General features: G+C 39.2%; 1 protein-coding gene across 3 annotated transcripts in view; it reads right to left on the reverse strand.

Moving 5' to 3' along the window:
- Positions 1-17731, reverse strand: part of ITGA8 (integrin subunit alpha 8) — a 122960-nt gene that overhangs the window by 13625 nt on the left and 91604 nt on the right. For 2 of the 3 annotated variants that reach the window (XM_069775890.1, XM_069775904.1), the window contains exons 26-28: positions 17546-17671; positions 14118-14231; positions 587-688 (exon numbers count right to left, since the gene is read on the reverse strand). In XM_069775890.1, the coding sequence (XP_069631991.1) occupies positions 587-688; positions 14118-14231; positions 17546-17671 (342 nt within the window). The remainder of the gene's footprint in view (positions 1-586; positions 689-14117; positions 14232-17545; positions 17672-17731) is intronic. The other variant, XM_069775896.1, reaches the window with a different exon arrangement.

Genomic DNA, 17731 nt, shown 5'->3' on the forward strand with positions numbered 1-17731 from the left:
AAGGCAAGTACTTTAGTATCTATCTATCACTCTGTAGGGATTACCAGGTAATTTCATACCTTGCACCTGATGTGCTGTGAGGTGGAAACCTAAAGAGGCATGCAGACATTTCTGAAAATCAGGGTATCAAAGAAGCTTAATACAGATAAGAGAGAAGTTGCCATAAGCTTGTGTGGGAGAACTGCTGACTGGGAGAAGGGTGAGATCTCTAAACCTGACAAAAACAAGATTTTGGATTTTGCACAAAAATTTCCTCCAGATTTTTTTTACCCCAAAAAAGGTAATTAGACACTTGCTTTCACAGTTTTGTTGTTTTCTTCTAGGTGAAAAATCAATCCTGATTGCCATAAAGTGGTCTGCACATTAATGCAGCAAGAAATTATTTAAAAATGGAATTAGTATCATATATCAGCAACTTCCACAGAAAGCAATAAAGGTATTTCCTTTAGGTATTATTTCAGGAATTTACACTAGAAAGACAGGAAAGACTGATCTCAATATTTTCATTTATAAAAACTTTCACAGCTGTGATCAGAATGACCAAATACATGTGCTTCACACAAAGATATCATTTTCAGTTACTTACTGCTATGCTTCCCTCGGGGAGCTTTGCCGGTTGCACTTTATATGGCATGCTCTTAACTTCGAAGGACACGTTGGAAGAAAGAGTATAGAGATCATTCTTTCTCTGAAATTATATAAAAAACCATGTTATTAATTATTAAAAACCATGTTTATACTGAAAAGCATTTCCTAAGGCAAAGATGGTTTCTTTTGGTAAAGAGTACAGCAATCCTGGGACCTGTATGTGTCCAATAATACAGCATAAAGCTGAAATACAAAGACCGTGTGTTCAAATAGGGAGGAAGGGTTAGATATGCAGAAAGACACATACAGTTGTTTCTCATATTTCTCTCTGAAATAGGAGACTGGTGAGTTTGAAGCAGGGGGGAGGTTTATGGGGTGTCTATGTTTTAAAACCTTGCCTCTGCTCACCAAGCCCAACAACAAACACAGGTATCTTGAGATTTCCAGGTCTATGTTGAGACCAGGCTGGTAGAGCTCCCTGATGGCATTGAAGGAATGGCTGTGCCTTCCCATCAAACAACAAGAAAAGGAACACCTTTGCACTTCACTTAGAGTGTGATTGATTTCCTATTGCAGTAGAGCTCAAAAAACCCAGAACTCACCTTGCTTTTTTACTACATTCTGCAACTGCAACAGGAATGCATAGCAGTCATTGTTTAACTGGCTGCCTAGTAAAATATTTATATAGTTCTCATTAACCACCTCAACAAATCCAAAGATGTGCAGACAAAACAATATGTATCTCTGTCAGTTCTCTGTGTTTCATTTAAACTTGCTTGTATTTATAAAGTATTATTTGATTAGATTAGGCATTACCTTCCCTGCTTCAGAATGATTAAAAACTGTTACATCATATAGCTCATGCTGTGACTTTTAATTAGTTCTTTCACCTCATTTGGAAGCCAACTAGGCACAGACACACTACATCTGACCAACTGTGTGTCTTATTGTGCTGTTCTGACCTTGACAATAATCTCCCACTCTGTGCAAACTGCCTTGAAATGATGGTTAAGTGCTAATATGTCCACTGGAAAAATATGTGCCTAAATCTGTTATGAACTGGCATACGTGCCAACATGTGAAAGTGCATGTCCCTTAAAAGAATCTTAATGGTTGCAACATTTACTACAATGGATACAAATATTTTCCACACGCATATTTTGAATCCTGTTGAGCTCTTGGCATCATTGATATCTAACTGGAGTTAGTTTTGAAGGCTAAGTACATCAGGTATCAAGTAAATCTTTCAGTTCACTTTGAATTTGACATGTTTCAATTTCACTGAATGTAATTTGTTACAGACAGAAGACCCTGCACTCAGCTATGTCCTCTTTTTGCTTGTTTTTATCCCAAGGAAGGACGGCTGAGTGGTTTCCATGCTCTTCTGGATGTCAAACCTGTTTCTAATTCCATCTCTGCAACTGATGACACTACATGCGACTTGTGTATCCCATCCCGTGTAAAGCTGGGGTCATTATATGGATCTCCTTCGAAAGTGCTTTGATATGCTTTGAAAAGCATTAGATAAGTGCTAATATGTCCACTGGAATCCACAGAGCTAGGAGTTATGATGATCATTATATCCCTTTAGATTAGACTCCTTGAGGTAAACAATTTTAATCTTTTGTATGAGAATATTTTTGAAGCCCTTAATTGTTTTTGCTACCTGTCTCAATCCTTTCTGAAACATGATGACCAGAATTCAACACAGTATTTGACTACTAATTTACAGAAAGACAAAACCTTGTAAGTAAAGCAATCTTTCATTTTGGCACCAGCTTCTTACAGTCCAGTGTATTTGGAATGTCGCTGTCACTTCCTAAATGCCCTTCTGCAAAACTCTTTGTCCTTCCTTCTACTTCTTGCACATTTAGGAGTTCTGCTCCATTGACAAGACTCAGTTCCTATGTGATTACTCAACATCTTTTCCTCCCTGCTAGGTGGTGTTTTTCTCTGGAATTTCCTGTTGCATCAAAGGCATAAATCCTCTCTAAGAATTGCTTCTCCCCTTTCAGCTGTTTCATAGAGCAGACTGAGGTAAGAAGACCCCATGATAATTTGGGCTACTGTTTCTTTCCTTCACTGATGGAGAAAGGTTTGTTTGTGAAAATGACCTGAAATAAGCGTAACCTAAACCTGGGAGCCAACTTGGATGCAGCTGGATGACCATGGCCCAGCTCAAAATTTTCACAGAACTGCTGAGGTTGGAAGGCACCTCTGGAGATTGTCTACTCCAACCACATGCTCAGAGCAGGGTCAACTAGAGCAGTATACTCAGGGCCATGTCCAGTTGGGTTTTGAATATCTCCAAGAATGGAGACTCCACAAACTCTAGGAGCAACCTATTTCAGTGTTTGACTACTCTCACAGTAAAAAGTTTTTTTGCTATGTTTAAATAGAATTTCCTGTATTTCAATATGTGCTTCTTCCTTCTTGTCCTGTTACTGGATATCATTGAGAAGAGCCTGGCTCTGTCTTCTTTACTCCCTCCTATCAGATGTTTATACACACTGGTAAGACCCTGCCTGAGCCTTCTCTTCTCCAGACTAAACAGTCCCATCTGTCTCAGCCTCTCCTTGAATATCAGATCATCCAAGCCCTTAATTACCGTTGTGGCCCTTGGCTGGACTTGCTCCAGTCTGTGTCTCACTTGTTCCAGGGAGGCCAGTTCTGCACACAGCACTCCAGATCTGTCTCACCAGTGCTGAGTAGAGAGGAAGAGTCACCTCCCTCTACCTGCTGGCAACACTGTTCCTAATGCAGCCCAAGAGGCTGTCAACTTTCTTTGCTGCAAGGGCACACACAGTGGGCTCATGTTCAACTTGCTGTCCACCGGGACCCTGAGATCCTTTGCTAGAACACTGCTTTCCAGCTGGTTGGCCCCCCAGCCTGTACTGGTGCATACGGTTATTCCTCCTGTGGTACAGGACTTTGCATTTCCCTTTGTCACACCTCATGGAATCTCTGCCAACTCACTTCTCCAGCCTGTTGAGGTCCCTCTGAAGGGCAGTACAACCATGTAGTGTATCAACCCCTCCTTCCGCTTTTCTGTCATTTGAAAACTTGCTGAAAGTGTACTCAGTCCCATTATCCAAGTCATTAATGATGTTAAACAGTATTGGCCCCAGTATTGACCCCTGGGGTACACTGTTAGTGATGGACCTCCAGCTGGTCTTCATGGTGCTGATCACAACACTTTAAGCCTGGCAGTTCAGTCAGTTTTGAATCCACCTCTCTGTCCACCTGTCTTCATTCACTTCGACAATGTCAAAAACCTTCCTAAAATCAAGATAAAAAACAATGACTGCTCTCCCCTCGTCCACCAAGATGAACCTCATTTATGTCACTGCAGAATGCTATCAGGTTGATCAAGCATGATTTCCCCTTCATAAATCCACAGTGACAACTCCCAATCACCTTCTTGTCCTTCAGATGTTTGCAAATGGCTTCCAGATTTTTTTTCTCCATCACCTTCTCCGGGATTGAAATGAGGCTGACTGGCCTGTAGTTCTCTGGATCCTCCTTCTCAAAGATAGGTGTGACATTTGCTTTCTTCCAGTCCTCAGGAATTTCCACCAATCACCAAGACCTTTCAAAGATAACTGAGAGTGGTCTCATATTGACATTGGCCAGCTGCCTCAGCACTTGTACATGTATCCCGTCAGGTCCCTTGGGCTTTTGTACGTCCAATTGGTTTAAATGTTCCCCTAACCTGATATTCCTCCAGTGAAGGTAATGTTGATTGCTGCAGGTTTTCTCTCTGGTCGCAGAAGCCTCAGATTACTGCATGCAGATTTTACCAGTAAAGACCAAAGTGAAGTAGGCACTGAGTAAGTCAGCCTTTTCTATGTCCCATTCAGCAGAAGACCCATATTTTCCCTAGCCTTCCTTTTGCTGCTGATATACTTATAGAAGACTCCTTGAAGTCCCTTGCTAGGCTCAGCTCCTGGGGAGCTTTTACTTTCCTAACTCTGTCCCTGCATGCTTAGACACTGTCTCTATATTCCTCACCCAGCCTCTGTACTTGGTCAACTGACTCCGCTTCTACCTCTTTTATGTTTCCTTTCTACATCTGAGTTTTACCAAGGAGCTCCTTGTTCATCCATGCAGACCTCCTGCCACCTTTCTTTGACTTCCTGCATGTCAGGATGGACAGTTCTTGAGCTTAAAGGACGTGATCCTAGAGAATCACTAGTTCTCCTGGACTCCTCTTTTCTTCAGCATCACCTCCCATGGAGTTCTTCCACGCAGATCCCTGAAAAGGCTGAAGGCTGCTCTCTTGGGATCCAGGGTTGTAGTTCTGGTATTTGCCTTGTCCATTCTGTCTTCTTTTTGAAAGACTAGTTTTCTCTTCAAATATGTGAGTGTTTACTGGTGACATGAAGCCAGCACATTTATTGCCTTTTGGAACTCATTTGGCTATGCCATAATTTTGTTCTTTTAAAATACTGAAAGCAGCCGAACGTTTATTATCAGAACATTTACCCTCTCCTTGGGGCTTATATTAGGAATGAGCAATACAAAGAATACTGCCTCAAATGACTACACAGGGATAGTCAAATCAGCTCCTTAAGATAGATAGCATCTAATGAAAAGGAACTACCTTTTCTATCAACAGTGTTTGAAATGAAAAATTAGACAGATTTAATATTGGACTTGGCAAAAGAAGTCTTTTTTATACATTTTCACGGTACTGAACATCTATGATGAGATGGTCTTCAGAAAAATAATTTTTCCTTATCACACTAATTATTTTCCATTTTCAGACTCAAGCCATTCTTCATCTTTTATTCTACAGCACTAGACTTCTCACACAAAGTCCCAGCATGTTTCTGTAGTTGTGCAATGATTTGCATTCAGAAAAAAGCCTGAAAAAAGCCTTGTTTTCAATTCTAAGCAATTTATATTAAGCAGGATTCCAGATATGATTTATATGACTTATAAAAGTAATCTCTAATGGAGAGAGCAGAATATATTATATTATTAAAGAAGTAGACATTAGACGTGCAGCCTGATTGGCTAAGGTACAGTAAAGGCATTAACTCTCTTGAAACATCATATAGAGGAAACACAGCACTCACGGAAAAAAAAATCTTTTCACCTACTATACGTGGCTTATTTCATTTTCAGCTTATATCAGCAATAAGAACATCAGAAGAGGGTACTTCTTGTGGATTAATAGCCTTGGGTTGTGCCCACAGCTATCAACTCTCCTTGACCCTTCATTAGGCTCCCAGAAATGCTGCACATCTCCATTGCTTTACAGGAATGGAGAATATAAAAGACTAGAGAGTATTTTCCTGCATTCACAGAATTATGAGTTTGTGGCAAAGGGCTTTAAAACAATGACTGTGGTCAATGTCAGTTGCAAACAGGATTTTTACTTGTACCAACACCTTGGAGATACAGGCAGCTGTCTCTCCTACAGCCTTGTTTATAATTCTCAAGTCATTTGTGAGAAACAGCATTTCTTCACCATATCATTTTTTAAATAGCAGATGTTTAAATATGCAGTGTTTACTGGAAGCAGCAGGACCTGTGGTTTGCAATTCAAGCTGAGGACTTCATTATGGCTCAGAGGAAGGGGAAGAAGGAATTTGGTATTTGTGAATGTCAGTGCCTAATGACCAACAGTAGGGAGCCCAGCCCTAGCTACTTTGGCCTTTTGAGGTTCCCCTTGTGTTAGAACAAGAAGAGTCTGCTCTTGCATGCGTCGCTGAGATGGTATTTTGCCAATATGCCCGTAAGTAGGCAAAACATGGCTGTCCCCTGTGTTGCTTGGGTGGTAGATCCCTGCTGGTGTATTTATTGAAGCTTCTCTCTCTCTACACACTTTTGTTTTACAAATAGATTTTTGAACGGAAGCCTTTGTTTTCTTCAACAGTTGTGAGACACAGAAGCATCCAGAAATGAAGGAAAGTGTTCCTGACAAATATTCAGTGCAGTGTTGCCCTAAGTACAATTGAGACAAACAGAAATAATGTGGGAAGTGCGGGAAAATCTTGGACAATGTGAAGAAGAGGTCTCCAGGCTCCAGTGGAATGCTGGTGGTTTCTGAAGGAAGCTCAAGCAAAGACCTGAAGTCTCCCCAAAGCATCTCTAAGGCATATGGAGGCATCCTAATCAGAGAGCAGACTAAAATGCAGGGACAAATCTGGCCCACCAGGAGCTAGACTGATGGTAGGAGGAACAAAACTTTTGGAAGCTTAAAGAGGTCTGACAGGTCATTGTTCTTCTGCAGGTTTGAAGGGTTTAACTACTGGAGAGACTCCCCAGAATGACTGTTCCATTGCCTCTACGGTGCATTGTTCAACTTCTCTGAAATACTTTTTTTCTGGTTAGATGTAGCCCAGTGAAGTCACCCTAACTGAAAAGCAGATACTTTCTCTATTGCAAGCTGCATGCTGTGGTGGAATTTTCCCCCCAGAACTTATGTCTGTTGCATATGGAATTCAGTGCTGTTACAACAATATTGGCCCTGCTTGATTAAAACTTGTTTCCCTTCATGTCTGCTAGAGTCTGGCACATTTTAGAGACAAGAGGGTAAGCAATATGGTGTTACCTTTTAAATATATGCTTTGGGAATTCATTAGCTTGCTTTCTTTGACCCATACCTCCAAAACCTGAACTACTGCCAATAAATAGAGTAGCTTACATAAATGCTGAGTAGAGGTCATACAACTATTTGTTCTTGAATTAATTTGTTAAAAAAGTATGTATGACTCAGTGCATGGTCAAAAAGTACTTGTGCTATTTGTACCAAGAGGGTATATCCACCCAAATGTATCTGTGACCAAAGACAATACAACTCCTCTGAAAATCAACACATCATCTCTGTCATTAACTTCTTACACTTCACATATTATATCTTCTACATTCATCTAAACAGACTATTTTAAATTATAATGGAGGAAGATATTTTGTTGTGATTTCAGAACACTTTAATATACCGCTTTTAATGGTTATCGATTTAAGATGTTTATTTCTTCATATACCTAATGTTACCTATACTTTAGCACATCTAGCAAGAATCTTATGTTCTGCTGTTGTTAACATTTTGACATTATTTTAAATAACAATGAATGAAAACAAAACTAGCCCACACCCAAAAAACCCTCCAGCTAGTTCAGCCCAGTGCCAAGGTCTCTTTCTTTCTAGCCTTCATTCCACATAAACCATCAAATACCATATTTTTGGCCACACACAGTTTTCTTTTTTACTCATTTTGTTTTTTCAAATAACAACAGTTGTTTGACGTAAAGGCAAATTTCTTTGATGACTTCCTCCTTCTGTTATTATATGTGGCTTGAAGGGCAGTGCATCACATTTATGGCTTTTAATTCTCAGTCTGAATTAAAATAATCTACTTAAACTTCCATATATGGCTTATATATGACAATTAATGAGAGAATAAGCTATCTCTCTCACTGATTTTTCTGGTGCTTCACCACTTCCACCCACGGATAAGGAATTTAGACTGGCTGCAAAATTGTGCTTTGAAAACACTAAGCAAGCTTCCCTTGACTGAGATGGATAGAAACTATTGTTCCTTAGGGTCATATCCCACTTACATATGCAATAATTGCTCCCATACTAAAGAGGAGAGGGAAAAAAGTGATTGAATAAAGGAGCCTATACAAGAGCTAGATCTCTCACCTGTCTTGGACCACCTCCCCAGTTCACCTGTGTTCTGACTTCCAGCCCTCTGCAAACATATGTGCGCTGCACAGAGGACAGTCTGTGTGGCCCCACTGCACTGGTTATCTGCATTCTGCCTCCAACAGCCTTTGTGCAGCTAAACTGAATCCTTGTCCCAAAAGCATTACCTGGCCTACAGAATTTCTACCGTACTAAAAAGAGCCTCTGAGTTCACCAGTAGTAAAATATGGAGATTCTCAACAACATTTCTCATCAAGGAAGTACAATTAGAGCATGCACTCTAACAGTGGTGATAGCTCCAGGTGCCAGGCAATGAAGGCAAAGGAGGATGAGAGGACTGGAGGACTTCTAGCTGATGGTCCAAAATAACAAGGTATTACATCAGGCTCTTTCTCATTTTCTACACCCTTCCAGACCTCCTAATTTCTTTTTGTGTCCTTGTAGAGGTGCAGCTTCAGCAGAAGGGAACACCATCATTCTATAAAGCAGGGATGTGGAGCTTCTCAAGCTGAGGAGCGAATTGAATTCCCGTCTTCCAGTCATGAATTCTCTAATCACTAGACTGCAAGCTCTAGCTTCTGCCACTAAATATTGAATAAACAAAATCCTCTAAGTCTTTCAACTAATGCTATAGGTACTTCCTAAGTAATTTTTGGATTCTGCCTTCTGAGAGGGTGGAAATATTCCCGCTTAATCCTGATCTGGGTGCCTATCATCCTGATAAGGGATTGCCCTCATGCAGTACCCCGATGGTTAGTGCAAATCAATGTCTGAGGTACCTCATTGTCTCTGTATGCTGTGTAGGGAGCCTAGGTATTTAGTTTCAGGTTTTGGATACCAGTCCGGGGCCAGGCACTTAAGATGTGGGTGCTGCACCACTCATCACCTTTATTATGTCAAGCATGTATTTCCATTTTTAGGCAACTAAAAAGAAACAGGAGCAGTGCATGTTCAGAAACACTGAAATAACAAGTATTTAACCAAGAAGCCAAAACATGGCTTTGTGTACTGAGGGAGCACCCGATTACAGTGTGGCTGCCATGCTTCTGTTGCTTTTCAGCTTTCTCACATTAAAACTAGATTTTTCTCCCTTCTAGCTACTAAAGTTCATGCAGTCAGTAGTGCCAAATTCAAATATCTGGATCTGTCTAAAAGTCAAGAGAGAAACAATGCAATTATATTCAATAACATTAAAGAAAATAAAATAAACTTCAAACCTCTTGGGAACCTTGTACACCCTCTGTGTTTTTTTTTTACACTACTGCCTCCCCAAGCTCTCCCAGAAGAAGATTTTTATCATTGTGAGGAACTTTCAATACAGGCTGAAATAATAGTCAAGAATGAGCTGAGTTCCACTTCCCACAGTGCTATAAGTGTCCAAAGAGCTTGGAGCCTGGAAAGATGTCTCAAATCAGATGGATGGTACAGATTCATCATTTAGAAATACATTTTCAAAACAGATGTTCTACTAGCCAACTCCTGAGTCTTACATTAAAAAGTACCCATCAGAGTTCAAAGAACACTGGGCAAGGTCCCCTTGGATCTCCCACTGGTGAGTCAGAAATACCATGAATAGACAAATGGGGACATAGCAGAGCCCTAACAGAACACAACGTAACATAACCATGTAAGGTTGTTTCTCTTTTGCACGAATCAGGCTATTATTTGCTCGATCAGCAAGTCCAAATCCAAAAGTCAGCTTTACTAGAGGGTTCATATTTACAGCCAGGCTTTGAAGTTAATCCAAAGAAGTCTGTGATTCTTCTTGGCCTTTGCACAATGTCTGTCTCTATCTTTGTTGGCTGCTTTATTTACTCAAACATGTCTAATCATTGCATGTCATTTAACTGTTATTTGTTATGGGAGTTCGGGTTTTAAGGTGACAGACTACAACTGTCAAGAGGCAATGGGGTCAGCTGTTGTCAGTCAAACTAAGTGGAAGAGGAAGGAGTCAGTCAATACATGACTGACCTTTTGTGGCAAAAAAATATACAGGCTGTTCCATATAAATTCGATGAGAAACATGTATTATTTTGTCCTAGCATTAATCAATCACTTTCAGTCAAATTCTTCTCAGGTTCACATTAGCATATCTATGAGAAGAGAATACATAATGACAGTGTGTTCTCAGCTTTAATGAGCACAAACAATTTCTTCTGCAGATCATATCTTCATTTAGATTATAACACAGTTGAGGAATGTTGTATGTCACCATTATCCTGCTTTCTTTGGCATATGAAAATGTTGTACTTTAATTGTATATGCAAAAGCGTTTGGGATGTTACTGTGGAAACAGCAACTTTTCCTCTAAGTTTCTTTACAAAACCATAACTGTGGGGTTCAGTCTGGCCCTTGAACAGTCCTTCCTGGTTCAGAATCACCACATCCTGATTATTTTGACTGTATTTTAATCCTCAGTTTAAGTCTGCAGATTTCAGCCTAGCTAACAGCAGTTGTTTTTTAGGTATACTTTAGTTTACTTCTGGAATAACCTTAGGAACGACAAGTTTACAGGCTTACTAAGAGCAGATTGTGCCCTTTTTAGGAAACTAATTATGCTCTACACTCTTTTTTGGTGATGGCTGTGTAACTGTTAATTTTAAAAGGGGCTGTGAAAAAGGGAACTGTTTTGAGGTGAATGGGAGGAAGGCAACCAGATCCCATCACACTATTTGCTCTCTTCTCAATATCTAAGTTTGCATGTGAAGCAGGGGTCATGTTATTCTGGCAGCTTCTTAGACACAAATGGGAGGATGCAACAGTTCTCTGGGGACTACCTTTTTTACTTAGAAAAAAATCCTGTTGCTTTAAGTGGAGTTTTCTGAGCCTTTACAAGGCTTGCAACTTACTATTTGAAGGAAACAGAAATATTTCCTAAGGATACAGCTAAAAGGTAAAATCACAGCCCATAAAAAGCCTTGTTTGATACCTGGGGTATATAAGGACAGTGGAGTAAGCAAAAGATGTACTTGTAGTAGTGTATGCTATGAGGTCTCTGCACCCAGGGAGTCTACAGGATGGCTCATCCTTGCCCCTGCCCACAGGTGGGTGTAAGATTCCACCTCTGCCTTGAGCTCACTGAGCGAAGGGAGCTGCAGGCATAGCAAGCAGGACTTATTAAGGAGCAAGGAGGAGCTAGAGGGACTGCAGCACTGGCATTGCCTGGTGTGTTTGCGCACACGCATGTCCCAAGGCAGAGCTTTGACTCTTCTCCACTATCCAGATCAGAAGGAGGGCAGAGAAGGTGTTTCAAATCAGCTGGATAAAGCATCCTGTGAAGATACCTCTCTGTTTTGTCACTGGCTACAGAGTTAGGCAATCAGCTTTGGCATCTAACTTTCAGACGACTAAAATTAGGTAAGATGAGTCCCCCTGCTCGTGCATTAAACGTCCCACTCAAATTCATGCAGTTATCCTTGTTCTGAACCTAAGTCAAGCTAACTAAGCTTATATGCTAGAAGATTCTGTCTTTATTAAGATTCACTAAGAAAAGGAGATTTTATGTCTTCTGTAGTTAGTTTGTTCCAAATGTTACACATCCTCTGTCACAACCAAAACCTCAGAGAAACAGTCTCTGCTTCTCATTAAATTTGTTTAGCTTTAATCTCTTACAGTTATTTCTTGTTACATACTAAACTGACTTAGAAAAAACTTTTATGAGGCTAATTCCCACTGAAATAGCTGTAATAAGCCTAGAAAATTGGCATCTAAAGATCTGTGCAAGGGGTTTCATTTATCTGCTTGTTTTTTCACAGGACCTTGGTTTTGGCCCTTACAGAGTTAATTAGATTTCACCAGCAGAATGATGAACAGAAAGACTTGATTGGATCCGGAATATGTCAGGTCTAGTTCCCAGTAAGGTAGCTAGCTAAGGGAGCTAAGCTTTATCTTTTGCTTGCTGAAGAAGATGGGGAATGTTCACTGTGATATTACTTGCACACTGCAGTAGTCAAAATTATCACAGATTGTTCCAGCCAGGGATAATAGCTCTGCCTCTCTGCCTGTCTCTATATATTAGGAACAGTGAACTAGTGCAGTTAACTTCTTAACTGAACTTAACAGGGACTAGCTAGTGTGTGAATGTCAGACTCCTACTGAAATTAGAAAAAATTGGAATAAAATTCCCATCATATTTTCCAATATGTATGTCTTTCCTATGAGTGTACAGATGCTTATGTACTAGCACTTTCTATGCAAAATTTTGTTAAGACCTTTGCAAAAGCTTACACTAGAAGATGTCCATCCCAGTTACCCAGATTTGGAAGGACAGAGAGACATCCAAGCTGTCGAGCTTTTGGGCTTAAATTTCAACCAGAGCCTGCCCCTTTTTCCCACTAGCAGATGACTCACTGAGCAAACCTTAATGAAGTACATCCAGTCTAGCCTTTCAAACATATTTGCTAAATATGCCTCCTCTTAAAAGCATTTTATCTGTGCTAAGGGAACTGAAGAAAGGATATGAAAGTTTCTTGGGATTGATTGTTAATACAAAGAAAATGTACTGACAAATCAGGAATTAATTCACCCAGAATCTGAAAGGATGTCCTTTGTTACTGAACTAGACGGAAGCCACTTTCTCTCAAGCAAGGCCAGATAGTTCTATGCTCTCTTCAGTCATAATGGTGCTAATAGCTGTTGCAGAAGGAACACAGTATGTGACCTTTAGTCCTGACAGGTAGAAAAACCTTTCAAGTCATCCTTTCAGTAAACACTGCCATGGTCCCGTACACTAAGAGAGACCCATGACCCCCAAAGTATGCACCTATTGTGGATTTGGTGCCATGACGGTTAGCTATTGAGCTGTCATTCAACATTTTGTAAATACTGTCCCATCTGCTCTCTTGTTTCTCCAGGAAAGCAAGTTAAGCAAGGAAGAATTTCTTTGATCCACTTTCACATTTGAGGAAAAGGAGAAATTAACTTAAAAGGTGTGAGGAGCTTAATTTAAAGCTCCTGTTGTAAGCTGAAGATCCTCAATTCTTCTCTTGCTAGGGCAAAAGGTACTCTGGGGATAAATCATTCTCCTACAACTATGGGGAACACAGGAAGGTTCTTGCATTCCAGGTAGAAAGACTGGGGAATTCTAAATTCCTTGAAGAAGGAAGGTGATAATCAATCAGTTTGATCAAGTTAGGATCTGCAGTTATTTCCTAGTAACAGCAAACTGAATTATAAATTTGTCAATGTACTGCCCAGTGTTAATGACATGACAACCACATAGTACTACAGACACATGGCCAGCTGTGAGTAACAGCTTACAGTACAATCCTTCTGCCTTATGCAGTTTAAATACAATTCTGAGAGCATATGAGGTTGGAAATGCAGGAATTTGCACGGAGAAGTTCATTTTTTCTATGGTGTGCACTGTCCCTTCTTTTTAGTGGTAAGACAGAGATTGTCACTACATGAGTGTTGTACGTCATATGAGCTTGATACATACTACTCTTCCCTTGATTAACAGAGAATGAATAACAATGAATTTTTAAGCTGGACACAGTGTACACCATATACGGTTTGGCTCCAAGAAAAACCTTTCATTGGGAAGGATGTGAAGAATGCAGAGCACATCATGGAAACCTAGGAGATTATTGATCTGGGTCAGTCCAGGAAAGGTGTTTAAAAATAATGTTGGAATTTTCAGGTAAGATTCAGGACATGAATTTGAGAGGTAGTGGTAGTGAGAAAAAGAAAAGTAAGCAGCATGCATGTGACCTGAACAGGAACCAGTGAGATGTTATCTTCAAAGAAAGTGATAATAAAAAGGATTTGCATTTAGCCCATTTAATTTCATCATTTGTATTCTTAAATATCTGGTCAAATAAAAGATGCAGGTGTCTTTGGGTATAGAAAGAGATTTTTGTGTGTATTACCTCCAGGAATGTTTGGGCCCATAGCCGGGACCTGATTTTTAGCGCTGCACTCTTCCCTCTTTCCAGTTGTCCCACAGTGCAGGAAATTAGGATACACTTCACATTTGTACAGTTCTGTGTACAAAATAAAGGAAAGTCATACCTATGCTTTAAAAATGTATATAAACATTTTCAAAAGCTATAAATTAGCAAAACAAATAAACTTTCCCTTAAAGAGTTAAGTCATCTGAAATCATTAATTTCATCTAATATACATGAGATACCCCAAGAGTCATTGTGCAAACTATAAACCAAGCAGGAGATTCTTTTTGCACCACCAATGCATACAACCGCCTACCTGTAGTAATGAAAATAAAAGTAATAATTTTCAACAATATCTACTCTGAAGAACTCTTAAAATGTCCAGGTACTTATCAATCCTTTGAAGCATGTGCTTTGTCTTCATCTATCAGTCATTTTGTGATTTCAACACTTTTTTTTTCCTGTTCTCCATGCCTGAAGTCTTTATTTATGTTCCTAAATCTTTCCTCTCTTCTAACTCTCCTGGTTTGCTTACTGATGTTTACATTATAGCAGCCAGAACATTTGCTGAGATTCATTAGTTGCTCTACTTGAAACTTGTTGTCCATGAAATGTTTCTGATGAGCAATGATTCTGGCTCATACACAGGGTTGAAGACAAAAGCCAAGCAATGCAACTCAAAACTATATGCTCTGTCTGCCAGAAGAATGTCAAAAAAAAGGTTAAAAGCTAACTGGAAGCCACTGAAGGGAATGAGCAGAGTCTCATGAGGTAACCACAGAAATTATGTGGTTGTTTAGGGCATAGAAAGGGAGAAAGATCTCAGAAAAATGATTAAAAGTGTGTGTAAAAAAATGTATAGGTTTATATATACAAATGGGTTTTACCTGAAAAGTTTTGGTTTGATTCAGGAGGAAGGCCAAGGTTTTAATTGATTCATATTTTTATAACAAAGCAGAGAATCCTTCCCTTACAGAAGCATGATTGACACTCATGTCAGAAGGTCTTGTGACCTCAAAAGCAAAGCTAAGTTTTCACAAGTATATTCCCTCAGGAGAGTGAGAAAGGCTGCACTACCAAAGCCCATGCTTCAGAAAATGAGATGATGGTGTATGTAACAGATCTGAAAACACCCTTAAGGAATCCTGTATCTTTATAGACAGCTTTTCCCACAAATCTCTATCTTATCACAAGTTAAGTAGAAGCTGTATGCTTAATCTGCCTGAAAATGAAACTGTAAACCCTGGAACTTGCAGCTATAAACCTTTCTTTGAAATGAATATTTCAAAGTATCTGCTTATTTGGCTTTTCATATTTAAACATCCTCCAACCAGATTTATTTATGTTGCAGGAAGGAGGAGAGCTGTTTTCATGAATCATAGTGGCCAAAAACACATATTAACAAAATAAATCATTAGTATGAAAAAAAGTCTACTTTTGGCTGACATTTTAGGACCTGAACACATATTTCTATTTTTCTTAGTAATGCATTTAGTCTGTAGTGACTTTCAGAACATTGTAACATTAGAACTAACGGAAGAGTAACCAAATGTTTAATAAACAGTATAAATAGAGTAAAAGGTTCTCAGAACATTTTTTCTCTCTGTGAAAATGCTTTAATGAAAATGAAAATAACTTAAAATTTCTGACAAAAAAAACCCAACAAATTTTAACAAAGAATTACCTTTGGCCAATTGGTCATTTTCCAGAGCAACATTCACTTTCCATGTATACTTCCAATGTGTCAAAATAAAATTTAATTTTTCTAGTTCTGTAGTATGCAATGCTGAAGGCACATAGAATTGTGACACCTTTCTAACTGAACAAATAACATATTGCTTTTCCATGTCCATCCTGGAAAAGTCCTGCTATATATCCAGTGGTAAGCACTGTACTCTATCCTATCCTAATTTGTGCTTATCAAAAGCATATTGTCCTAGAAGACTGCTTATCACAGTGCCAATTTTATATTACTAAGCACTCAGCTAAATACTATCTGTTGACATCAAGCAGCTGAAAAATCTCTGCTTTGTATTTTAAGATGCAGACACAGTACATACTTAAGAACTTTTAAATCACTTTCAGTTGCTGCAGTAATGTCTATGCTGGCAGCATATAAGCCTAATCACTGACAAAGATAACTGATAATTAAGGTATTACTGAAAAATGGATTAAGTGTTCTGTGGTATTGACTGGTATGTCTTCAAAAGCCCAGGCATTTTTCGTTCAGCCCCAGTGGAATCAGATTCTTCCCAGGGTATTAGGTTGATGAAAGAATTACATAGGAATCAACAGCAATTATTGTTTAAAATGGGTTCATCTGTGATTTTGTTCTTAATAACATTATGGTATTCATTACTTTCAGATTCTATCTTCTTCCTGTTATGAAAATTGCCAAATTAACTTTCAGAAGCAGCATAATTATTCTATTACTCCAGAATACTTAGGTCTGTGAGGTTCTTTTCTTCATAACCATATTCTAGGGATGTCAAGGAATTCAAATGTGAGCTTGCAGTAAACAGCTTAATAAGAGACTGGACAGCACCAAAGAAAATCTGCCCAAGGTTCATAAAAATAGATGGAAAGCACTGACTGCATGAATCCCACGACTGACCTCAAGGTCATCGAGTTTGAACACAGCTTCTAGGCAAGGGGAGCTGATACCTGTAATGCTGAAATATGCTAATGATGGGACATTGAATGCAGGAATGGAAAAAAACCTCAACCTTCTGAAAATACAGCCAAGTCCAAATACTCAGGTACCAGACTGACTAATCAGAACTATTTTCCTGGGAGAAAGATCTTTGCTCTTGCTCCAACATTGTCTGGAATGTTAAAAATGCAGTGACTTGTTCCATTTGCCTTGCTTGTGGTAATGTAAAGGGAAAGAGTCTTACCCTTCCATGTGTATATAAGTACTTACTGGGGGGAACAAATATACTCCAAAGTATTTGTATGTCAGAACTGTCACTTTACATGAAAATATTAATTTTAAGTGTGAGCTACTCTTTATGAAAGAGCCAGAATCTAGGAGTCAAGTTAACAAGAAGAGAACTACCTTTCAAAAGTCAGAATCTGAAATTTAGTTTGTGGAAGAGAAGCCCATTCTCTAAATCTGTGCCGAAATTCCCTGTAATATGTGTGCCATTGCGTGACCACAGAGGTTTGTCTGCAAACAGCCGGGAGTAAGACAGCCAGGAATTTGGCATGCATGATCTTTAATGTAAAAATCTGTCAAACAAAATTGCTAACCTGTGGCATGGTGATATGTAATAATATTTTAAACTGAGGGGTTAAAAATCACTTAGAAAAATATTTAAAAGTCTGTAAATAAATTGCAGTCAAACCAACAGCCACCTTGGTATACTGCATGCATAGTCCCAGTTTAAAGTTTTTAGATAGCTCACCAATATTTTTGCAGAGTTTTTCCTGTGAGGTTCTGGCACTGTGACATCCCTTCTCCTGATGTAATGAGAAATTGTGGAATTATACAAAAAAGCAGCAAGTTCAGGAGTGTCTTGTGGAATAGCAAACTGCAAAGAGAAAAAATGTGAATGGTAATAACACTCATACAATGAGTCTAACAGATTTGT

The sequence above is a fragment of the Haliaeetus albicilla genome, chromosome 2, assembly GCF_947461875.1.
Source record: "Haliaeetus albicilla chromosome 2, bHalAlb1.1, whole genome shotgun sequence".
Taxonomy (NCBI): Eukaryota; Metazoa; Chordata; class Aves; order Accipitriformes; family Accipitridae; genus Haliaeetus; species Haliaeetus albicilla.